At 42.2% G+C, this 25,918-nt stretch overlaps 2 protein-coding genes across 2 annotated transcripts; one reads left to right on the plus strand and one right to left on the minus strand.

Moving 5' to 3' along the window:
* Positions 1-1,619: 1,619 nt before the first annotated feature.
* On the minus strand, positions 1,620-5,932 carry mul1 (mitochondrial E3 ubiquitin protein ligase 1). The gene is made up of 5 exons (XM_084068319.1): positions 5,884-5,932; positions 4,753-4,894; positions 4,571-4,658; positions 4,347-4,467; positions 1,620-3,501 (listed from the first exon to the last, which is right to left on the minus strand). The coding sequence occupies exons 2-5, from the start codon at positions 4,873-4,875 to the stop codon at positions 2,772-2,774; spliced, it is 1,062 nt and encodes a 353-aa protein (XP_083924445.1). The 5' UTR covers positions 4,876-4,894; positions 5,884-5,932; the 3' UTR covers positions 1,620-2,771.
* Positions 5,933-18,974: 13,042 nt separating this feature from the next.
* On the plus strand, positions 18,975-19,982 carry fam43b (family with sequence similarity 43 member B; the record flags this gene model as incomplete). The annotated part of the gene is made up of 1 exon (XM_084069375.1): positions 18,975-19,982. One exon carries the CDS (start codon positions 18,975-18,977, stop codon positions 19,980-19,982), a length of 1,008 nt encoding a protein of 335 aa, XP_083925501.1.
* Positions 19,983-25,918: the final 5,936 nt, after the last annotated feature.

The raw sequence follows: 25,918 nt of genomic DNA on the forward strand, positions 1-25,918 counted from the left end.
GACAGAGAGAGAGAGAGAGAGAGAGAGAGAACTACTTGTATCCCGAAGGAAATTCAGGAGATGTAGAATAACTTGGATCCACATATCCAAGTTGATGAGCTGACCATCAAAGTCAGGCAAACTTATGACAACTAAACAGAAGCTCATCTGAAAGGGGCAATCAATCTTTTTTTTAACAATCAGGTTTATAAGAACTTCTAAGGGTAGAAAAGAGTGGGAATATTTATAAATGCAAGGTATTCATTAAAAAAGAGAGAGATAAATAGAGAGCTTAAAATCTACACTGTTTATGCATTTGCTTTTAGATAGAAAATATTTTTGGTAACAAAATGTTTAACACAGACAATGCTTAAAACAAACAAATGCATTGACCATGATTAGTTGACTTTATGGCTGACCATAGTTGTAGCAAGTTGAAAAAATGGCGGTATGTACCCCTAGGGATAGCTGGATGCACTATGTGAGAAAAATTGTAATATTGATCGGTTACATCTTTTACTAGCCCAAAGTTGAATAGAAGCCAATATTTGCTGTAATGCGGTTTTATTTAGAACATAGACATAAAAACTGGACTTACTGAATGGCCAGTTTCAAATAAATCTGCCTAGGAGGCACTAATTGCATCTCTTTCACTCCATTTCTTATTTGTAATGTTATATTCTTTAAAAGGAGAATTATCGTTCATAGCGTCTAAGCAAAATGTTGTAGTTGGGTCAAAGGGGTACTTGAGTTCAGAAATAGACCAATAGATTAACCCATCAATTGGGAGTCCTGCATCAGGCTGTCACAGAAAACATCCTGTCATGACCTCACAATCACAAAGCTACAGCACATTTCTGAAGCCCAGGTGTCAGAGAACAAGTCTGCCTACCAAGGTCAGGTCATACATACTATAATAGTCATTTCTGAAAAACGTGTATGCATATTTTAACTTCAAAATAAGTATCTTCTTATAGGTGCCATTTCTTTGTTAAAATTTGTGTTAAATAGCTCAATATTCCCATAGCTATAAAGAGTGTTTGTTCAATAACAGGGGCCTCCTTGTCTCTCCAGCGCTTTAGTAAACAGAATATACACTTACGAAATAAAACCTGGACCCAATCCTTAGCAATGCAATTCCACTGAAAAGTGTAAAAGAGACCCCATGTAGCGTGTAGTCTATCGCTGCCCTCATTTTTGTTAATTTGCCTATCCTTTTTTTTTTGTTGATGGTTCTTGATTTTTCTGCAAGGCAGACAACTCCCTCTTCTGGCAGTATTAGAGATAATCCACAACCGAATTGTGTCTAATTTGATCTCTATCCCTCAAAAATAGTCCATGATTTAGCTTGTCTTGTATCCTCACACATTTTTATTATATGTATTAATAATATTGGAGAGAGAGATCTGTTCTTAAAAAAAGAAAAACAATGTTATTGTATTTTCATAAATGTAACTAACGGGATAAAGAAATTGCCAAGAAAGGAACAGAGATCTAACAAGCCATCCTGACAGTGACCAAAACCTGTAGTTTATACAAACATGAAAAAACAAACTAACTGATGAGCCAGCAATTAGCCCCAGGAGAGCAAGTCGTGAGTTGGGGTGAATCTGTTTTCCTGCTAGTCCCTGCTAGCGGACAAGTTCTTCGAAATAATATGCGTACTTGGTTGTCCCCATTACCCTAACTGTACATATCCACAAGCAGAACGGAAGAGATGGAGCAGGTTCTTTCCCCAGAACAAGAAAACAGCCAGACATTGGAAGCTTGTAAGGGGAATCCCAAATGTATTATTTATTTTCCCCCAATCTGGGAACTCATTCGGTAAAAAAAAAGAAAAAAAGAAAAAAAAAAAATATTTTTTAAAACAAATATCCCAACTTTAAAGGAGAATTCCTGTCATTTTAAGTGTTATGTTTGATGTGTGTCAAATCACTTACCAACGTAGGAATGAAAATCGCGTAACTCCACAGAGCCCCCTATCGACCCCCACCGTTGTCATTATAGGAGGATATAGGATAGCCCAAATTCGCCTATTTTAACCAATGCAAAGTCTGTTTTTTTGCTTCTAGTACTCATTGTTGAGTCCCATGATAATGTAACAGGCGCTAAAACTCCCGACAAGCTAACGGCTAATAACAGAACGAGCTAATGCTGGTTGCTGGTTTCTCTCCCGACCTGGCAACCTGGGGCTGCCATGCAGAGAGATAAGCAGCCCCAGCGTTAGCTCGTTTGTTATTAGCCGTTAGCTTGTCGGGAGTTTTAGCGCCTGTTACATTATCATGGGACTCAACAATGAGTACTAGAAGCAAAAAAACAGACTTTGCATTGGTTAAAATAGGCGAATTTGGGCTATCCTATATCCTCCTATAATGACAACGGTGGGGGTCGATAGGGGGCTCTGTGGAGTTACGCGATTTTCATTCCTACGTTGGTAAGTGATTTGACACACATCAAACATAACACTTAAAATGACCGGAATTCTCCTTTAAGTGGCTCGCTTTCAATATCCCACAGTCCCAAATTAATAAGCTTTAAACCAAATGCATGGAACTGTTGTCAACAAACAAACAAAAAAACACTGATCTTATGTCAGTAACTGTGCTGATTATTTAGTACAAAGACATATGTATATTTACCAGCAGGTCTCGACATTTAGAGCAAAGTATTGATCGAAATATTCCATGGATTCTTTAACAGGAAAAAGTCAATATTACAATTCTTTAAGTTTACCGTCCACGGACCGTCACCTACTACACAACTTCAACTGATGTCTACAGCATATTTCTGGCTTAGCTGTTATACAGTGGAACTACCCTGTCTATAGTTGCTCTGCAGATGGGGCATGTCTTTGGCTCTGGCAAGGCCTGGTAGCACTGTGTACAGGTGCACACGTGACCACACTCAAGGAAGACCGAGGTCCTTTCCCGGCTCAGGCAGACGGTACAGGCACTGGGAGAAATACTGGCTTCCTCTACGTTCAGTTCACGCATGCGCTTCCTCTGTTGCTCCTTGAACTCCTCCAGCACCCTCCTCTCTTTCCTCTGCTGTCTGTGCTGCACATACTGCTTCCACAGAATGAAGAGGAACGTGGAGCAGGCGGCGATACCAAAGGCTACAGTCAGAATGCGCCATATTTTGAGTCCATTCTCCTCCTTCGTCAGCAGAGAGTCGTAGTCCAGCCGACTGAGGAAGTACCGGAAGCCCTGCTTGGGCGGTTGGAGCTTGACCAGGCTGTTGTCCAGCACCAGCTCTCCCACTCCTGTGATGCTCTCCCCGAGCCGTAGCATCTCCTCAGTCTCGTGGATACCCTTAGGCCGCTCACCACTGATGAAGTGGCCAATAACATTGGTAATGGACTGAACAGTAGGGTGGAAGTTCTCGTACGTAGTCTCCAGGTCCAACTCTGCGGCGTCCAGTGGCCGCATGATGCGCACAGTCGCTGTAATGGCTTCATCGTGGGACGCAAGGACGAAAGGAACAGTGTTGGTTCGCTGGTGGATTATCTTCTCTGTGTCATTCCTGTTGTTTAGAAATGACTCAATGTTAGTGTTTTCACATATGGACAGTGTTAATTTAACTTCTTAAACATATACTTTGTGGCGAAAACAGACATTCTACAAGCTCACCACGCATGGTTGTGAGCTTGTAGAACAGCCTTTTTTGAGTGGTGCCAACCACTCCTATATCTGACTTTGTCCGTGTGTCCGTATGTATGTATGTATGTCCAATAAACAAACATTGATGACAACACAGGTGATGACAATACGGGGCTCATCAAAGGCACCACTCTCTTCACACAGGGCGTAATCTTTTATTAACATGAAACTTTCTGAAATGTTGGTGTATTTTTTGTTAATAATAATAATAATATATAATAATTAATAATAAGGATGCCAAATTGAAAGTAGTTAACTGATTAGAATGTGTAAAAATGGACCCCTGTTAATTAACACAGATTTTGCTGTAGTTATGATTCAACACATTGGCTGGGCTGGCTCAGAATCATTACAAGTAAGCCATATCCATCTTTGGTTTTAGGGATAAGCAGTCCATCCTACAATAGCCCGACTGGCACTAAATATTAAATCACATGAATCGTAACTTGCGTCCATATTCTGCGCATGTCATAATAGGTAAACATTCAGCAAAAACAGGTGAACATTCAGCAAAAACAGGTGAACATTCAGCGAAAATAAGTAAACATTCGGCACAAATAGCCGATCTACAAGCTCACAATGTGTTGCAACGCGACGATTTGTAAACTTGTAGATCTAGATTGTAGATATGCTTTTTAACATACAAAGCTTATAGGGTTTAATTGGTCAAACAGCCTTGTTTTCATTGCAGTAGGATGCACCACTTACCAGAGATGAGTGGTGCGATTCCATACCATCTTCTTTTCCTTCAGGGTCAGCCTTTCAATGACGCCTTCACAATTGCCAACAAACTGACTGTTCAGAGTTTCCTTCACAGATCTCACAGCACCTTGAATACACATATAATATAAGACACAAGATTAAAGCAAACCCATGTGTGACAGGTAAGCTTACACCATTTATAGTGTACCAAAAAATAAACGGACTCACACCTTCTATCACAGCATATGGAACACATCTTCCAGGAGCTGCTGACAGGATGCTTTTCAAATCCTGATCAATGGATATCTTTTTCGCTCCCTGTGGAAGACATATCATGTAATTGAAAAATTGAACAATAACTGCTTGAGACATTTATTGTTCAGGAGGGTAGTGTCTCTGTAATATGGCTGACCTTTAATCTGGAGACTATTGTAGCCCTTCTCTTGTAAAGTGAATAAAAGACTGCAGTCAGGGCCGAGGTGGTGGCAAGAACCACAACTTGTGCTGGTGAAATCTTCCCACTAGAATCCATCATGTGTGATCATCAGTTTTAACTGCAGCAAACAAACAAACAGTATTTGATTCCGAAGATCACATGACAGATCACTGGAGTCATGTGAAGTTAATACATTGAAAATACTGTATGATAGCCTTGGATCAAGACGATCATAGATGTATTTTATTGAGTCTGACTTTAGCTTTCATATCTATGATATGCAGAAGTAGAAATCCATAAAATACATCTATGATAGTCTTGATCCAAGGCTAACTGTATGAATTATTCAAAAGGTTTGGGTTGAATTAGCTGTAGTGTAGTGTTAGCATATTAAGTGGTTTATAAGTTCCATTCATAAATAACCTATACATATCTATACAGACAGTTGTCACAATTTATTTTAATGTAAGGCTTGTTTTGATTGTAAGTTGGACAGTAACATCAAGATGGCGTATTGGGGCAACAGTCGCCGTAGCATACGACTCTCGTAGACGTATTTATGATTCTGACGTTTTCAATCATAAATACGTCTACGAGAGTCGTATTCTATGGCTATAGGACAACAGCATGTTCTGGATCCACGCTAAGAAACATTAGCTAACTAGCTCTTTAGCCTTGGATCAAAACTATCATAGATATATCTTATCGAGTCTGACTTTTACTTTTGTACCTATAGATATGCAAATATAATATCCAAGGCTAGCTCTTTATTTTAAACAACAGTGACCTTGACTTATGCTTGATACTGTATAAACGGATACAATAACATGATGTACATGATGGCAGGTTAAGTTAAACAGAGCAGTGCAAACGTTTCATTTCTCAGTAAAGTAGCTAAACTTAAGCTCTGCCATTGTTATTGGTTAATTTAGCTACTATAGCTGGACTGTTTTAGCGTTGCCTGATGTCACCCCGGTGTCAGCTGACCTGGCCTGTCAATGTGCAGATATTGAAGGTTGCTCAAATGATTAAATGCTAAATTACTACATTTACGATGGGAAGTGATTATACGTTCTAGCGAAAGCGAACCAAAAACATTTTACTCACCCAGCTCACACTGACTGTGGTAAACAACACCCATTCCATGCAGTGTTGCCAGATTTTGTGAGAGAAATAATCAACCAGGTCTAGGAAAATAAGCCCAAAAGAAGCGACAATTAGGCCACATGAGCGCTTTAGGCTATTTTCAAAAAAATATTTAATTAAAATGTGGAATATTTGGAAACATTTTTGAAACATTCCAACAACACAAATAGACCACATATTAATTTGGGTGGTCCATGATGACATGACAATATTTGAGAACCACTGATTTAAATAATATTTTTTAAGCCCAAAGCCCAAATAAGCAACTATACTTTAGAAATAAGCCCAGAAACCGCAACCCGCAACTACCAATATTTAATCGCAACTTCAGAAAAAGGAGCCCAAAAACGCTTATAATAAACGGACTTGGCAACACTGATTTCATGTCGTTTCCCCCGGACACTTCAAAACAGGTCTGTAGACAATTGCAGTTTTCGTCTTTACCAGAAGATGTCAGTAAACAATCATTTAAGTTACCAACTGCTTATTATGCAATATTACATTATCACTCATAATGATGTCCCTGCGGGCCCTACACATGCCCAGGTTGGTACACACAGTGGTGGAAAAAGTACTCAAATGTTTTACTTAAGTATAAGTAAAAGTAAAAGTCAGGAACTCCAAATTTACTTGAGTAAAAGTACGAAAGTATTGGCATCAAAATATACTTAAAGTACCAAAAGTATAAAGTACTCATTGTGCAGAATGTCCCATTTCCCAAGTTTTCAAATGTATAAAAAACCTTTTCTAAATAGCAGATCTACAAGCTCACAATAAGTTGCATCGCAATGCATTGTGAGCTTGTAGATCGGCTATTTCCAAATGGCCGAAATGTATATAGGGCTGAAGTGGGTAATGTATGTTTTGTAATAATAATCAAAATCTACAAAGTAACTACTAACTAAAGTTTTCAAATAATTGTAGTGGAGTAAAAGTATAATATTTTCCTCTGAGATGTAGTGGAGTAGAAGTAAAAGTACTGAAAATTAAATCCTACAGTAAAGTCAAAATACCTCAAAATTGTACTTGTACTTGTAATACAGTACTTGAGTAAATGTAATTAGTTACTTTACTCCACTGGGTACACATCAGAGTAGGAATGAAATGTACTAACCTATTTATTAACTTAAGCCTCGTGAGGTAATTGAATAACAGAATAAATAAATTAAGGTTATTTATAAAGAAGGGCATGTCAATTAATGAAGTAATTCACACAAATACAAATGAGACATACAAAAGCCCTGTGTGATTCAGATTCTTAAAGAAAAGCAAAAACTACTTTCTCCTTTATTGCCCAAAAAAAGAAAGTGCTCAAATGGAACAACACGCTCATGCTCACAAGCTCATATGATGCAATATAATGACTAAATGTGCAATGGATACAGCAGTATTAAATTATTAAGTTGAAATATGGCCTGTGTCGGTTCTGATACACCGATCCATACAATATGAAAAGATCTAAAAAAGCATTGAGCTTAGCCTTTTCAAACTGTTATAAATCTATAACTACATTACTGTCTGACATGCCGTTCTGGTGCTTTTTATCCAGTCATAACTGAAGAAAGATTAGCATAATATTCCCATGCACTGTCAGCTCATTCACACTGAGAAGCAGTCACTGCCAGTTTGCTATTTAGTTTCATGCTATTCCCCACATTTTAAGGTATAACATTACGTGGGCAATTTGGACATATGGTTTCCTATTAAACCAAATGTGGACAAATGAGCAACAAAGAACAGCTATGCAGTTCCATACGCAAGAATGTAAATGATCTGACACCATTTTCAGTCAACCTTATACCTGATACTTACATGTAGAAAATAAACTCAGCTAGACTGAACACTTGAGTGTCACTCTGTCCTCCAATAAATATTTATCAACAACCTTCCCCAATTTTTCCCCCCCCTTTGTTCCTTTTGAGGTGATAAGATAACTTTGTATGCTTCTTCTCAAATTACCTTTGCTGTCACACAGACAGAGTTGGGAATTCATTCTCCTGCACTATACTTTTGTAAGTTCTCTCAGTTTTATAATGCCAACAGGTTGAACCAGCCAAGCACTTGATCGTAAATAAGATAATATTAGACAGGGGCTTGAACAAAGGGTTCACATAGTGCAAATCTAAGAAAGTTAAGAATGTATGCCTATTAATCACATAATCAGTAATAGGTGGGGCTGTCAAATTAATGTCGAAAGCAGAATAGCAGTCAAACCACACATCAACCAAACAAAAATAATATTGCCAGTATTGCCTCTCTTGATTAATCAATTAACCTACATGAGCCAGATTAAGTCGGTTATTGGTTCTAAATATCAGTTTCAATATTATCGATTAATTGCCCAGCCCTAGCTCTGCATAATGTGCTTGTCTTCAGTCATTATCTTCGAGTGGAGTCAAATGGACAATAGGCATCGTCATCGACATGACTGATACAGATACCTGCACCCTGCCTACCTCTGCAATATCGAGACAAAGTCCCTCATGCTGAACTGAACACCGTGATACACTGCAGGCTTCCAAACTACCTCTCAATATATTGTGAGGGAGTCCTAACTGAAATCTGAATGTCTGTTATGTTAATGAAGCCAGGGGCATCATGGAAACCAAAATGATGTGGGGGACAATCTTTCTCCCGAAAAAAAACGAGAGAAAATAATGATGACATTTTCTGCAATTTGACATTATCCAAAGAAAGGGGGGATTATTTTAAATTATTAAAAAAGAAATTGAGCTCTGTAATCTCCCACTAAATATCATATCAGTATTTATTTAGAGATTTTCATGTCAATAATTTCTTCCGTTATGGTTATTGATAATGACACTCATTCACACACACACACACACACACACACACACACACACACACACACACACACACACACACACACACACACACACACACACACACACACACACACACACACACACACACACACACACACACACACACACACACACTTGTCGTGTTGTTGTGGCACATTTGAATAAATCAAATAATAATAATCTGGTATTGTATAAAACAAGTTTAAAAACAGTATTAAAACAGTACTAAAACAGAAAACAAGTGGATATTTTGCCTAATGTGGCACCATGCAGAGGAAGGTCAGCAAAATGAGTAGGGTTCCACAGAGTTCATCCTCTGTGGTGCATGAAGGTGCACAGCAAATTCCATTCAGTTTTGAAGATATCTTGTATGGGACCAGGTGTTGGACAAATTGCCAGACAGACGGTCAAACTGACTGACATCATCATTATAGGCACTAATAATTGCAATATCTAAAGAATGAGAAGTTTCAAGTTATATCAAGCACTTTAGATTGCATTTGTTTATGAAATGTGTTATACAAATAAACCTGCCGTGAGTTGATTTTCATACTGTACTGAAATGGATGGTAGGCTGTCCAATGGATTCCTCAAAAATCGAATAAACAGGTATTTGGCAGTAATGTCAAGTATACCTTGACATTACTGTATACATAGTCAATAAGCTACTGTAAACAGTATACGATACTGGTTGCTACTGCTACTGGTCCCCCATGTCACAATGTCAGGGAAGGACGCAATCATCAAATGTCGACAGGTAATGTATGAAAAACAACAATCTTAAAGCAGAATGTCCCTTTATTGTACGTATATCATACCTTTTAGTTCTACTCCAGGATGTGCCCCACTTTTTTTCCTCCCATTATAAAGCTTGTTATTGGAAAAGACTCTCCGCTCTTGAAGATATTTACATCTTATGGTATTCTGTGCCTGGAGAATTGCCTTTGAGGATTAATACCAAAGCATACATGCTCCATACATTATGTATATAAAGGTTTGTTACGGTACTTTTCAATCTCTGTTCATACAACCTTCAGATTTGTGGTGTTGTATACTGCAACACATTACATGCTGGCCCATTTCTACTATAATATGCAAATATCAGATAGGGAGTGTGTTTGTTTGTGTGTGTGTGTGTGTGTGTGTGTGTGTGTGTGTGTGTGTGTGTGTGTGTGTGTGTGTGTGTGTGTGTGTTTGTTTGATTGCGTGTGTGTGTGTGTGTGTGTGTGTGTGTGTGTGTGTGTGTGTGTGTGTGTGTGAGTGAGTGTGCTTGTGTGTATGTGTAGAACATGTGAAGTTTAAAGTAGCATAAACATTGTAGACTGCACATATTTTATAAGGGGTAAAAATGTATGCAAATCAATTAAAGTCCTTTCTGTTGCAAGTTGTTTACTTGCCTTGACTCTTATTATTTGGCAGTTTTGTCCCCGCCAGACCGAAGGCGTGGCTGAGACTATGTTTTGCCCCCTGTCCGTCCGTCCGTGTGTCCGTCCACATGTCCGTCTGTCTGTGAACAGATAATCTCCAGCACCGTTGGCCCGATCGACGTGAAACTGTGCACACACACTCCCTGGATACCAGAGCACCCAACCTCTGCCCGATTCACGTTTTTACCTATTACTGGACCGATCGGTGTGAAACTTTGCAATACCTCTGCCCTGCATTTTTCACATCAGCCTTTTATAGCGCCACCAGGAGGCAGATTTTTGCTAAACAATTTTTTTTATATTACTCCTACAGACTTTGTCCAAACATCACGCAAATCGGTACACATTATCTCTATAGTCATGTGATCAACACAGATCTGTCCGATTTTTCATATTCCATCCTGATTGGCTAAGATGGCATATACATTTGCAGGAGTGGCTCGTTTTGAACAAAATGCCTCAAATCATGAACGCAGCGTCCGATTGCTGTGAAAGGCAGAGGAAGAAATGCAACCCTTTTCACATTGGCCTATTATAGCGCCACCAGGAGGCCGATTTTTTGCAAAACACATTTGTTTATATTACTCCAGCACATTTTATCCAAACATCACGCAAATCGATACACATAATGTCTTGTGTGATCAATCAACATCATTAACGTTAATCCCATAACTTCTACAGATTCCACCTCTGTAATGACTGAATTCCGAACATTGCTGGCCCACAATAACCTACCTGCCCTGGTGGAGACCTGTGCTGTGAGTAGCACTTTTCTAGTCATTGCTCAGTTTACAGAGCATCTAACAAGCTGAATCTAAATCACCATACCCACAATGCAGTAGTAGCCTACTGTATGGGCTTAACCTGGTGGCTCCCTGTGGATTTCATTTTCATGATTATGGAGGAAGGAAGGAGTATACATTGGAACTTTCTCTTCATTAAATGATGATTCACTCCAACAGCATTATGTATTCAGCGATACCCAGGAATCTGCGATATAGGAATGTGGCTTTATTGATTTTAATTCCTGGATGCTTACTCCATCTTTTTGGGGACAAACGAAACACTATATCACAACAAAATGTTAACCATTGCCATTTCAGTCAGATTTCCAGTTTTATTTCCTTGATTCAGTGGGCTACTGTACATATGATGAGCGCTAGTTTGGTAGTTATATAATGTAAGATGGAACACAGTGGCCCTTTCTGTCATACTGCCTCTCTTATTTATTTTTTACTGTGAGCCCACTGCCTCACTGCTACCCTTGTGTATGGCCATAAATCAGCCATCTAAGGGCAAGGGCCCTCTCTGCCAGCCCCCTCTCATTGATTACAGTGCACTGGGTAAGTGTACCGTGATGAACAGAGAGAGCCCAATTCAATTAGGATGCCTAGCTACAGTAGACAGCAATATGTAGGGTACACTCTGTTGTCCAGGATCAAATGAGGCCTTTGAGAGATGAGTGAAGAAACATAACAAGGAAGGAAAAATTGATTCAGAGAGAGGAGTCTGGAGTCTGCACTGCTGAACTTTGATCTGGTACTGCATTGAAAACCGCTGCTCAACGATAAAAACAAGACGAGTACAGTCTAATGACGGCGTGGCCGCCCTGTCAAATCTTAAGCTATCGATAGTAAGTTACAATGTGTTCAGTTTGTGAATGACGCCAGTAAGCCACACACATCACAATGAGGTGATCCGTGGTGATTCTACACTAAACATGCTGGCTATCTACAGTATGCAGTCCTAATGTGGTGACTGACAATCTACTGATGGTTTAGCCAAATTTCATGAGGCCATGCTATGGCGGGGCGGCAGTGCTCAGGCGGCAGAGCAGCTGCTTGGGAGTCTGATGTTTCCCCGCTCCTCCTGGCTGTGTGTTGAAGTGACCTTCATGAGCAAGACACTGAACCCCTACTGTAACTGCTCCTGATGAGGAGGTTGGTGCCTTGCATGGCCTCCTCTTTCGGTGTGTGAATGGGTGGATGTAATGCACATTGTAAAGTGCTTTGGAGAAATGTGGTATATGCAGTAAATATGCCTTTACCATTTATGACATCAGACATCTCCATATTGGGCATCATAAGTTTTTGCCCAATCCGACCTCAATTGACTTGCAGTATCCTACATTAAAATTGGCTTAAGGGAGAAACAGGGATCCCCTTACATGGGCATAAGAGGGACAAGGAGACACAGACAGATGGGTATAATGGGTACTCTGACAAAGCCCCCAACACTATGACTCAGACATATTGGTCGGATCAGCAGTGCGACGTAGCTGCCCAAACTCCAGATGTGAGGGCCGCGTATAGCGGCCCAAACCTCTAGTACAGTAAACACACCATTTACCATTTATGATGAAATCAGACATCTCCATATTTGGGCATCATATTTTCCCAATCTGACCTCAATTGACTTCCAGTATAGAATGAAAGTTCCAAAAACTAAGAAGAAATATTCACATCAATATGTGAGAAATGTTGGATTTACTTCTTTGGCCTACTGGCGGCGTCCACGAGATATTTGGCACCGATCAGTACGCACACACACACGCACGCACGCACTCTTCTAGGTGCCACACTCTTCATAAGTCACTTTTACTTCACCAGGCAATTCAGGCTTAATTGGCCAAATGTGGTTTGTTTCATGACATCATGCACATGGCAGCATGAGCCGTTATTGGTGTACTTTTGAGCATAAAATACATAAATGTGATACTGCATACACATGCAGGCAAAGCCTGTTCTAGATGGCTTGGCCTACAGTCACACTGCAAATACTCTAGACTGCAATTCATTCACTCTCATCTGCCATTTTCCAGTTTGGTTAATAGTGACGCACTAATGCAGCTGCTGAGTGCTCTCATTAAGAATCTCAATTGGCATTAGTTCCAGTGGAAAAGACTAATGAACACGAGCCAAATGAACACAAATATTTCACTACATTACACTTTAATTACTTATTTTACTAATTATTACTTATTTTACTTATTTTAATTACTTATTGTTTCCCCATACATTGAGTATTCAAACAAAAAAAAAACTCAGACAAGAGTTTAGTTTAAGGAGGGACAGGAAAATCCGGGAGGGACAGGAAAAGCCCAAGCATCTTCCTACGAAGCCAGAAACTGGACACCTAGCCATGGCCCGGGACTGGAAGATGCTGGTCGATATTGGCCAGCAACTAATGTTCCCACCTGGTCCTGAGATCGCTTCCACCAACCTTAGGCCAGACATGGTACTCTGGTCCCCTTCACAGAAGTCTGTGTATATCATAGAACTCACAGTCCCGTGGGAGAACTCTGTTGAAGAGGGCTATGAGTGCAAGAAACTGTGCTACACAGAGCTGGCAGCAGACGCAATTCAGCGTGGCTGGAACGCAAAAGTCTGTCCAGTTGAGGTGGGATGCAGAGGATTTGTGGCTCAAGGAACTTGGAATCCATGGACAGGCTCTGCGGCAGACCATCAGAGCAGTTTCTGAAGCAGCTGAAAGAGGTAGCCAGTGGCTATGGATCAAACGGAAGGACCCTTGCTGGGCTCTAAGAACATGACCCCCCCCCCCCCCCCCCCCGCCACCTGAGAGCCAATTCAAACCCCTCCAACTTGAGGAGGGCATATGAGGTATGCGGTCAGCTGTAGGGTTGGCTCAGGGAAGAGGACGCCCCTGCCTTGCACAGTCCCGTGGGATGTCAGCCACTTAACAACTAGGCAAATCTTAATGATTGGGTATGGGACACAAGCTAAGGCTTGATCACCCTGTAGCTGGTCACCTTTGATGTATATGTATTTGATTGTATAGTGTTTGAAGGCCGAAACACCCCCTGATTCAAAGGCACACTACTGAGGATGTGTCCCGAAATTGACATCTTACTCCAGTCTAAGAAAGACACCTCCCATGCCACTCTCGTAACATCAAGGCAAATCTCATGTGAGTGCACACCATCTATTGGCACAATGAACAGTCTCAACATCACGTCCCGTGTTTTATGATTCTAAGACTGAATACATGTAATGATCATAACATAGCCTACATGTACGTATTTATTTTAGGCACAGGGCATGCAACAGAACATTTGTTACAGAGCATCTACTATTTCCCAGCACTAATTCAAAACAATTATCTGTCTCATACAGTGACTAACACAGCATGCTGACAGAGAGTCAATGACTCTTCAGTCATTTCCTAATTTCATTCAGCGAACCTCCTATAGGACGATAACCCGGATGGCAGATAAGTCAATACAGAACACATGCATCCATCTCTGTAAAGGCCAAACCGTCATGGAGGGTTTCTGCTTTGCATGCCACACTCTTTGTTAATCCCCTGAGTGAAAGAGGAGCATTTCAAAATCACACCGGTGATTTATGGCAGCCATTTATTCAGATAAGGCCTCTCAATCAAATTGTCTTTGGAGACTTCAGTGTTGATGAGAAGATACTGGCTCATACTGAATCAGATTATAGTCCTTACTCACTACACATCCACTGTAGCTAGACAAAGAGTAAAGAGGGATGCACTACACAGACAAGGGGTATACATTGACAATAACTACTCTCAAAAAGGCATTTCATGTTATCTTTAAAAATTGCATATGCCTTAATTAACAAGGTCATGTTTTGTGCAATGCCCCACCTCACTAACACTAACCTCAGTAAAACAACGCCTTAACCTAACCTCAAGAAACACTATGTGTAAACCCAAGAATGCCAAATCATTAACAGCTTAACACATTGTCGGGGGCAGGGATCGAACCAGCAACCTTTGGACTCACAGGTTGCCTCTCTTCTCATTGAACTAGAAATATGGCCTCCCTGATAGTGTCAGTTGATATCTATAAGTCTTTCCGTCCGTTATGAACCAAGCCTCTGTTTCGATAACTACTCTAGATCACTGGTTCACAAACCATTTACGAATGAAGACATTTTTTTGTCTCCTCGGAACGGAAACTAGTGAAAATAGACGATCTACAAGCTCATAACGCGTTGCTATCTGAAAAGTTGTAAGATTGTAGATCGGCTATTTTCAAATTGCTAAAAAATCCTGGGTTTAAGTGTTTTTCAAACTGCTCAAAATTGCGGAGCTTATTGGTCAAAGTGATCGATATGTTCCTCATGAGTCAAGGCACATGTGTAAGCAAGTTTCATGGCTGTCGGCCCAACGAGGCATGACTTAGGCCTGTTTAAAGTTTGCATTTTCAAAAAATTGCTATAACGCCCCCCTTTGGCCAATTGGAGTAAGATTGGTTTCAGTGATATTTGGAATGTCCCTCTGCATTACTGTTTCAAAGAAATGTGAGCCTGCATGTATGTGTTGGGGGCAGATGAATAATTGTCATAAAACTGCAATATTCATTGGCTCATAACTCACTTACAAACTTCATTTATACTGGGATTTTAGATATATTGGTCCAAAGTTCATGTGTAAAAAGTTTCATACAGATTACTAAAAAATCTCAGGATATCTATAGATTTGAACTGTTTTCATAGAATTCAAAATGGTGGGAGATCGTCGGTCAAAGATCAAAAGTCAGAGTATTCATGTTTCATGGCGATAGCTAAAACAGGGCATGGGTTAACCCTGTTCAAAGTTGATTCATTGTTATAGCACCACCCTTTGGCCAATAGTTCTGAGTTTTGTGTCTTAGCCGTTTGGCATATCCCTCTACCATATTGCAGAGTTTCGTAAAAAGCGACTGCACGGTTAAGCCAGAGCTGCAAAAAGTGTCGGAAGACAAAAGTGTACAGATGCAATAAGGGTCCAATGGCCCTACGGCCTTGACCCCTTAAAAAAACATTAAAATTGAAAGGCAGAAAGGGGGATTTGAATTAGGCAAGGGTGGGAGTGAGTGATGTTAGGTGGGAGTGAGTTCCAAAGGGAGGGGGCTGCAACTGAGAGCCCTGTCACCCCTGGTGCGTTTCTTTGTTTTGAGGATGTTGGCATCACCAGACCTGAGGGAGCGGGCACCGGGCGGCCAGCAGAGTTTTGCACATACTGAAGTTTCTTGAGAACTTTGGAGGTAGCAAGTAGGAGGCGATTGCTATTGCAGTAGTTAAGTCTGGATGTGATGAAGGCATGGATGCGTGTCTCTGCAGCAGTTTTTGGGATAGTGTGGGACGGAGGCGGGCAATGTTGCGGAGGTGGAAAAAGGCTGTTTTGGTGATCTGGTTGATGTGGGACTGGAAGGAAAGGGTGGGGTCCAGGATGACACCAAGGTTAGGGACTTGGGTGGAGAGGGTGACAATGGAGCCATCTACTGTATACTGTATGTTCAGGGAGAAGTTATGAGTGGAGCGGGTGAGGGGCCAGGCATATGGCAATAATGAGGTCTTCGGATTTATTGCAGTGGAGTCTCAGGATTATTGTTTGCATCCAGATTTTAATGTCAGTCAGGCAGGTGGTGAGGGTGGAGTGGGTGGTAGCAGTAATGGTTTTGGAGGGGAGGTAGTGCTGTGTGTCATCAGTGTAGCAGGGAAAACGGAGGCCGTGACGGTGAAGGGTCTGTCGAGGCGCAGAATGTAGAGAATAAACAGGAGAGGGCCAAGCACTGAGCCCTGGGGGACACCATGGGTGACAGAAGTTGTGATTGATGATGGGGGTATGAAAGTTCCAAATAGCATGATATTTTCCATCTACAAATCAATTCATATATCCTTTATATGTTGAAAACAATCATGGATTGGGTTTTTACCTAAAAGATTAAATATGAAAGAATTATGTCTGGACTCATCTTATTAGTCATTATGACAAAAACATGTGAGACAGTCCACCTCCAGTGATTCATTTCCCCCTCTGTTCATGTGTTCTCTCTAATTCACTGTTTCTCAACGTCGGGTCTGGGACCACCAGTCCAAATGAACCCTTGCAGGTTTGTAATTCTGAGAGGGTACAAATGGAACCAAATTGATCCCACGGGTGCATGTAGATTTTGCAGTATATTGTATATCGTATTTGTATACTCTCAGAGTTTCAGACCCGTAAGATTCCATTTGGACCCCTAGTGGTACCCAGACCAGACCGTGAGAACCACTGCTCTAATTTACATGCATAGCCATCAATAGAAAAGGTAGCTTTTGACTAGTGTTGCCACAGTAACAACTTAGTTTCTGGCAGAGTCGTTTACACAGTGAGTGGAGTACTTCATCTAGCCATGACAATTCAGTCTGTGTTGCCTGGCACCCACAGTGGCAGATACAGATGATACAACCCATGATTCATTACTGCAGATTCATCTGCTTGCAATGAAATGCAATATCTCCTCTTTGATCTGCCCTCCCTATGAGGCAGGGTTTCCCAAACGTTTTCAGTTCAAAACTACAAAAATATGTTATGAAACTAAAGCCATCTTATTTCAAACGTAGTGAATAGCAGACCTACAAGCTCATAACACCCACTCTATGTTGTGAGCATGTATATCTGCTATTTTCACAACGTTTTGGGAATATTTCTGTGTGTAAAATAAAATATGTATTCGCGACCCATAAAAACGGGTCTGCAACCCTTGTTTATACACTGCAATAAAGTGTTGTCCAGTCATACTGTACTACGATACATGCATAAGATAAAGAACAAGAATGTTCACTCATGTTCTGGTGAGAGGAAAGTTTAAATGTGGAAGACTAAATATTTCAAAATTGCAGATGTGAAGTGCTTTGCTCCAAAGAGAGAAAATAATCTGAATGCAAATCTTCAATATACAGGACTTCAAAGACATTTTCCACAAATGCAAATCCATATGGCACATGCATAATTTATTATTCATCCTCTATGCTTAGATAGAGAAGCTTGGGAACAACTTTGCATTTTTAAAACTCATATTGTTTAGTCTTGTTACACTTAGAGTTATACAATTTGCTTTGTATGCACATAGCTAAAGGACAGTCCACATTCGATTTCTGTAAGAATATAAACATTTTGCAGATTGTGGATTTAATACCTAAAACTAGGAATTCATAAATTATATTAAAGATAATTAAAATATCAATTTTAGTTTTAGCTTCATAGAAAGGTTTCAAGAGGTTAATTTTACAGACTAATTCAATGGATATGCACACTCTCCCAAAAAATGAAATCATGACACTGCACAGTAAAATCGCAGCGCTAATTTATTCATTTGTAACTTAGAATGTATGGAAGCAAATGGACCCTTACAGGTCAATCTGGTTCCATTTCTACACTCAAGAGTCAAATGAACTCTGAGGATTTCACTGTGTGCCATTATTTGACCTCTGTTCGATGACTCACGAGTAGATAAACAAGTCCAATAAGAGAGGATGACTCGGCGATGTGCCCTCTTCTGCCTGAGAGGGGACCGAGGGAGGCATAAATACTTCAAATTCTCAGCGCAAAACCTGGATGGATAAATAAAGGTTTGGTAGGGAGCCATTTGGAAGGAAAACAGTGAAGTCGGGAGGGGGACTGAAGTGTCCTACACTGATCAGCGCTGCATGATGCAGGCAGCGGAAAACACAGAGGAGGAGGCGGAGAGGAAGGAGGAGCGAGAGGTGGAACAGACGGGCTGAGCCTCACAGCTCGCAGTCTCTCCTCTGTGCTTGGCAAAACTGGTTCTCTTCATCTCTCTCTCTCATGCATGCACACATGCACGCACTTCCCATCTCTCTCTCGCTTTAGCTGACACGCGCAGCACACACGCACACGCACGCACGCACACGCACACACACACACACACACACACACACACACACACACACACACACACACACACACACACACACACACACACACACACACACACACACACACACAGCAGAGGGGCTCACTCCTTCCAGCTCTTCCCCCCACAATGCTGCCCTGGAGAAGGAGCAAGTTTGTTTTGGTGGAGGACGAGGCCAAGAGTAAACCTAAGAGCCTGGGTAGCGGGCTGACCTACAGCTCAATCCTCTCCTCCCTGCTACGCTCCTGCCCTGACTTGCTGCCCGACTGCCCCTTTGACTGGCTCGGCAGCATCTTCCAGACCAAACGGCAGAAGGTCGAGCTCAACAAGGAAGAACCCGTTTACAACGTGCGCTACCTGGGAAGCGTGGTCACCATCACTGCAAAGGGCGACGGATGCACTCAGGATGCGGTGGCCAAGATCTGGGCGAGGAGCAACTACGGCGAGCAGAGCATCAAGATGTGGCTCGCGGTCGGACCACAGGGGATCCGTATGAGCACAGACAAGTCAGGGAAAAAGAAGCCCACTCACCACTACTCCCTGAACAGAATCACCCACTGCGAGGCCGATCGGTGTCGGCCAAAGATATTGGCCTGGGTCTACAGGCACCAGGTCAAGAACATGGCAGTAGTGCTGCGGTGTCATGCTGTCCTGGTCACCAAGTCGGTAAAGGCCCAAGCCATTGCACGCAGCCTCCACCAGAATGCCACCTCCGCCTTCAGTGAGTTCAAGCGACTGAAACGCCAGAGCGACTTTCGCCACTGCCAGCAGCAGCTGCTGGGGGGGGACGCGGTACCTGTGATGCCACTGAGGAGGCTGCTGAACAGCCAGTGCCACTACAGACCACCTGCCGACAACCCCGGCAGTACAGCACGCCTTTGCTCCATCACAGAGGAAGAGGAGGAGGAAGAGGATGAGGTGGATGAAGATGGGGAGGAGGTAGGGGAGGTGGAGGAGGGTGTAAGGAAGTATGTGAGGGAACAGGAAAAACAAAGGGTTTTAACGACAAGCACTGATCCAACTCAGTTATTATCTCAGCTGGACCTGGGGGACATTGCAGGACTGGAGCAGTGCCAAATCAACTTCGTCAGCGACACCAACAACAACACGTTCACATTTGTCACCTCGCTGGTGTGATGCCGCGGCACAAGGATGCTATTCTGCAACAAGAAAGAAAAGAATACCACACACATTCCTCGCTCTGCCGTTCACTGATGCCCAACACAGACTCCCTCCTGCCCGTCCACGTAATGTGAAGTGTTTACCAAAAACTTCCTCGAATCCTCCTACTGTAGTACCACCAAGTGACAGGCAAATGCAAAGGAGATGATCTCTGTTTGGGAATAACCAGTAACGCTGGCTAGATGGTCTTGGACCATGGCAGTTCATGAAACTGCGTGTTTACATGAAGGGCTGGTGATGCTCAGCCTCACGATAGCACAATGATGAATGAGGACAACGCTTTCAGAGGAAAGGAGAGAGAGCTGAGATCACCGTATTAGAGATGTGCGTGTCACACTTTGATAACACCTAGATACCAGGTCGTGTTTATTAATTATCTTGTTGAGTCCCACTTATTTTGTGAGTATAATGAATGGCGTGTTTGCCTGCAGGGACATTTTTTGGGGACTGACTTGTAATAGTTTTTCAGAGAGGACCTTTGTAAATGTGTGCAATTTTTCTAATCTGACAATCCTCATTGTAATTGTCCACGGTCGACCTTTCCGAGTGCATTCAGCCCTGAGAAGTAGATTAATAATGTTTTGTTATTAACCACAGCCAACTAAAGAATTAGGCTATAATTTAGGAAGCAAGCCATCGAGTCGACATGTTTATTGTTACCGTTTGTTACAGTCCTGCTTCATTTCTGCATGACAAGTCAGCCATGGCTTTTAGTGCTGAGCTTTTGTCTTTTAAAACAAAACCCTTTTGGCTTTTACAACTAAACACTGTGATATGTTTGTGACCGGCGAGAAACACACATATATTCATGTAGCTGTATATATATATATATCTTACAATTTGTTGTATTTTTTTATGCTGTCAGCAAAATAGCATAATAGGTTTCAATTTGCCACAAGAGCACACAATTGCTGTGCTGTCTTTTTATTTATTTTTAGCTAACTTAATTTTTCCACTTAAGCCCAAGCAAAAATGCAGATGGACTTAAACAATTGAATCTTACTTTCGATAATGTCCTGTTTAAATGCAATCTGTGTTACTCTCTAAAGATGCATTGTGATTATCATGAAACGACACTTATTTTCAAAATATGATGAATAAAAAATTACCCTCACTCAGGATTCCTTTTTGAAAGCTATGAGATGATGGCCATTTTAGAAATTGGCTGAACTGAAATTGTTCATGGCGCTATATCAGTGAAAATTTGCATACTTCTGATGTGAGTACAAGCTGCTTCAAAGACAACAAAATAAGCCAGTGATGAGAAAAGATAAGCAATGTCAAATATATTTAAATTGGCATTCTTTTCTCTGGAAGATGTTGATGTGTTGGACAAATCTCTGCTGGGTCAGTATTGGCTGCTCAACGAATTAGTCTGGAGGGAGCAATTAATCAGTGGATTGACTTGTCACTGTAAATGAACATAAAGTACTGTACCTGCATCTACAAGACTACTGTCGGCTCTTCCAAAATCAACTGATCCAAAACTGGTGCTGGGTATTTGATACGCCCATCAACCATTTTACTGTGCTCATCAGCCATTTTACTGACATTACATCATCAATTTTTAATGCATGTGATATTCTACTGAAACACTTAAAATAAGTGTGATAACTCTAGTGATGCTGACAACAATAATACTGCATATTATACATTATTTGAGTTACTGTTTACACATCATTAGGCTGCATTGTTAGCAAAAACACATTTTTTTTGTTTTTTAAGGTCAAAAGCATTTCTCTCTTATAACCAAAAATGAGCATGTTTTGACTGCACAATAAAAATCAAGAATTCTGCAGATTACGCACGCAGTCCAAATGATGTAGCCGAAAACGATATCTGCTGAATTTACTGAAGTTTAAATAACTGGGTGGGTCTAAAAGGAAACTTTCAGCTGAAGCCTTGCCGATCAATATTTATTTCCTGAAATAAAGACACGGACCTCTGGAAAGATACTGGATCCATAGATAATGAAGCATTCCCCTGTCCTCCAGTCACAGCAATGACGGCAACAACTGCTGAATACAAAGAGCTAGGACAAGTTGCTGTTTATGTTGTTTTATATTGTGTTCCCTGAGTTTTATCTCCCCAGCCAACTGAATGTGTGTCTTTCCTGCATAGATAATGTACACATGCATCATAGGATGTGATAAACCGGCTTGTGCGTTTTTTACGGCATGACGCCAAAGGGGCCTAACTATCCAGAACAGAGTTTGTCTGTCTGTATCTCTGTCTGTCTCTATATTGATTGATTGATTGAATACTTTAATATTAGACAGAAATGCAAACAGCACAGGGTACAGTCATACATTTGGGCTAAAAGGATAACACAAAAAAGTTTTTTCAATTCATCAACATCGCATAAAAACAAAAGAGTACAAGGGGGGGGGGGGGGGGGGTGTAGGCAGTGAATGCCATCACCTTTCTATGGGAGAAGTGAGTTTACCTCCCCCTTTGGCCTCCTGAAAGATGGATTTTCAGGCCTGTTTTGAAGTAAGCCAGTGATCCACATTTTTTAAGGGATGGTGTCAGGGCATTCCACACTTTGGTGGCAGTGCAGTAGAAAGATAATTTACCCATGTTTGTTCTATAGGTGAATCAGAACAACCAGATCGTTGTTGTCGCTTTTAATTGCTTAACCCTGTCTTATATGTATCTCCACAAAAGTAGAACTATCACAGCTCAGCTCACTCACGCTACATGGCCAATGTTCAAGGTTAGTAAACTACAGCACGTTAGCCCAAAATTGGGGATGTGTAGGCATTGTTCGAGATATGTATGCATATCACTGCAGCCCAATGTAAAAGCGTGAAAGAAAGCAGTTATCCCACTACAGTAAGACTGATGTTTTTAAATGACATTTTAAGACATGGACTATTATACAGCACTATATTTTCAGGGCGATAAATCCGCGCTGATCAGAGCAATGTTCACCGTGTTGTGCCACTGTTGTGGCCATTTGAAGTGTTAAACACATGCTGTAGTGCCCCATTTGTGTGCAATTACATTTTTTGGGTGTGACTATTTTCATGGCAGAGCGTTTGTGCCAAGTTTGGTGCGGATTGGAGCAATGGGGTACCTGTGGCCCCAACGTGGCCCCTGGTGTGGTTATTCTGATGGCAAACCCCTGTTTGTGCCAAGTTTGGTGCCGATCGGAGCAACAGTGCGCCTCGCAGGTCTGCATGTTACGTTTGTGACGTCCACCGTACATTTTTTCCAAGGCCCAGAGTGCCAATGACGTGTAACACGTCAAAACAGTGATGAGTGATCCTATGACTTCCGGAGAAGAGTATACCCGGAAATAACGTGATCGCAACAAACCCAGCCCCGTCTGATCTAATGTTAAAGGATTTAGAAAAATACATCTTTCTCTGCTTTCTTGTTTTTTTCTGCGTTTCTGGCGAGAACAGAAACGCCGATATAGGCTGTCTGAAAGCCTTTTCAATTACACGTGGAAACCACATTGTTATACTCTCTCTGGGGTTTTTTTTGGTCATGTATGTAGGCATGTATGTAGATACTGCACTGTTTACATTGTTTACATGGGCTGGTTTGCAGAGCAGGCCGCAATGTGTTTTTGTAAACATGATTCTCATCTGCCAAGCAGTGGAGAGCAAGCAGATGGCAGCAGCAAGGTGCAAGTGATGCTTCATCACGGTCGCCTTCCAGAACAACAACGGCTCAGGCCCAGATCCAAGGTCTTATTTGGCACCTTGTCAGCCACTAGAGATGCTGTTAACGAACACGACATCTAATCCAACAACGTGGTAAACACTGGCTGTCACATGACGTATTACATGTAAACCCACTGCATTGCTGCACGGCTGTGGACCTGGGTCATGTTCGGAAGCCCAAGAGCTATTTCTGCACGCACAAAGCTGTTCACAGTGAAACACCCCCACCCCTCCACCCCGCTAGGGCCATGGAACGACTCAGGGCCAAAATGTTGCCCCTGGGGCAGCAGCAGTCAGCAGGTAGATGTACCATATGTTTCAATATGCCTTGAGTAGAGAATGTGTTAATCAGCTTCCACGTGTGGACACCAGAGAGAAAGAGAACAAGGTGCGCCAGCGGCAGGACATTGTGGATCAATGAGCCATTGCTGGGTGGAGAGAAAGTGACAGAGAGGAAGAGAGAAACATGGGGGCGACCTGAAGAGTAATGAAACTTTACAAAAAATAATAAACACACACACACACACACACACACACACACACACACACACACACACACACACACACACACACACACACACACACTATATATATACACACACACTATATATATATATATACTAGAGTTTCGGGGGGCTACGCCCCCCTCAACCCCAGCCGCGCACGGGGCCCAGCGTGGCCGTGTGTATATTGGGGGACCCAAATCGCCGGAGTGAAACTGTGGAAATTTTTTTTTGAAAAAGGAAAAAATTTGAAGAAATAATATTTGTTATGTTTCAGGGGGTCCACAGGGGGTCCGCGGACCCCCTGATGGTCCACTGACCCCCTGTGGAGTGTTGGGACGCGCGGGGACACCCCTGGAACATTGCGGACCATTTCGGTGGTTTTTTTTTTTTCATGAAGGTGGTTGCTTGTTTCTGGCGCAGGCTGTGCAAACCTGGCAACCCAGCGCATGCTGCCGCACGTTTAAGTGGCGTAGCGTCATGAGGGTCAGTGGGGCCGTGGCTCGGTCAGTGAAGACCCTGTAGTGCGGATGATATGTGGCATAGAGGGGCAGATTGTAAATCCACAGAGGAAACATCCGTGGGCTACCATTGGTTCAGCGATGTGTGCGGTCGCCCTGCGGCCCCTCCTCCTCCACCAATGTGCAGTATTGAGAGCCCTGACGTCACAACAATTGGAGCGATGGGCACTGCACTGTGGTTGGTTAGGGTAGACCTAGGGCCCAGGTAGAACCCAGTTAAAGCCTGCATGGGCAAACCCAGTTAGGACCCGCCTTGGTCCCACATAAACATGGCTAGTTGGGGCCCACCTAAGGGCCAGGTAGAAGCTACTTATAGCCTGCATGGGCATCGCAGTTGGGACTGAAGTGGATGCCGCTGACATTGCTGACATGGGGTCCATATGGTTTAGCCCACCTTGGAACCATATGGGAACTACGCTGGCATGCTGGCTGTAATGCAAACGCTGCATCATACCTGCAGTGTGTAGTTTGATGTTGTGTGTGTAGCAGATATACCTGCAGTGTGTAGATCAATGTCCATAGGAAAGTCAATGGCCAGCAGTGTTTTTTTTCCCCAGCAGAGTTTCTAGTGTCTCTGTGTCTCTCTGGAAGAGGTTGCACATGAACTCTGCAGCCGCACTGAGGCGCTCCAACACAAACACTCTGACATTAAGCTGCTTCACACAACAAACATCAGCACCACGCTGCTGTTTGTCCAAAAGACACAATATGTCCTCTCCCACCGACGTCATGTGTTCATTTATCGACAGCCGTACAGACTCCTTTTGACACATTTTACGTCGTTTATCCAGCTCTCACTGACTCTCCACATCGGGCTGTTATTTTGCTGCGATCAAGTCAACGATGTGAGAGATTAGCTATCACAGACGGACGGACAGGGGGTGAAACATAGTCTTGCGCCATGCCTTTCGGCCTGGCGGAGACAATAAAAAACCGAAAGTAAAGGAAATGGCCATTTCTGCAACAGAAGTAGTCAATAAACTATGCTATGAAAACATGGGCCACATTGGCAAAGAATGTAAGAAAGAGGCAAGCATGTAGAAAATAGCCGATCTCCAAGCTTACAAAGGCTGTCAACGTGAGGCGTTTCGAGCTTGTAGATCGGCTATTTTCACAATATTTACTTGTGGAACGGAGTGAAACAGAATGGGGGGGTCCCAGATGGGGGGGGGGCGGCGTGAAAGGGTTGATAA

The sequence above is a fragment of the Gymnoscopelus microlampas genome, assembly GCF_963454915.1.
Source record: "Gymnoscopelus microlampas genome assembly, chromosome: 10".
Taxonomy (NCBI): domain Eukaryota; kingdom Metazoa; phylum Chordata; class Actinopteri; order Myctophiformes; family Myctophidae; genus Gymnoscopelus; species Gymnoscopelus microlampas.

What these genes read in the sequence shown, in the direction of transcription:
- mul1 (XM_084068319.1), bottom strand. Translation starts at nt 4,875, where the DNA reads ATGATGGATTCTAGTGGGAAGATTTCACCAGCACAAGTTGTGGTTCTT. An exon ending in TCCATATGCTGTGATAGAAG is followed by an intron (nt 4,468 to 4,570) that starts GTGTGAGTCCGT and finishes TGTGTATTCAAG; the next exon opens with GTGCTGTGAGATCTGTGAAG. An exon ending in AATCGCACCACTCATCTCTG is followed by an intron (nt 3,502 to 4,346) that starts GTAAGTGGTGCA and finishes TCTAAACAACAG; the next exon opens with GAATGACACAGAGAAGATAA.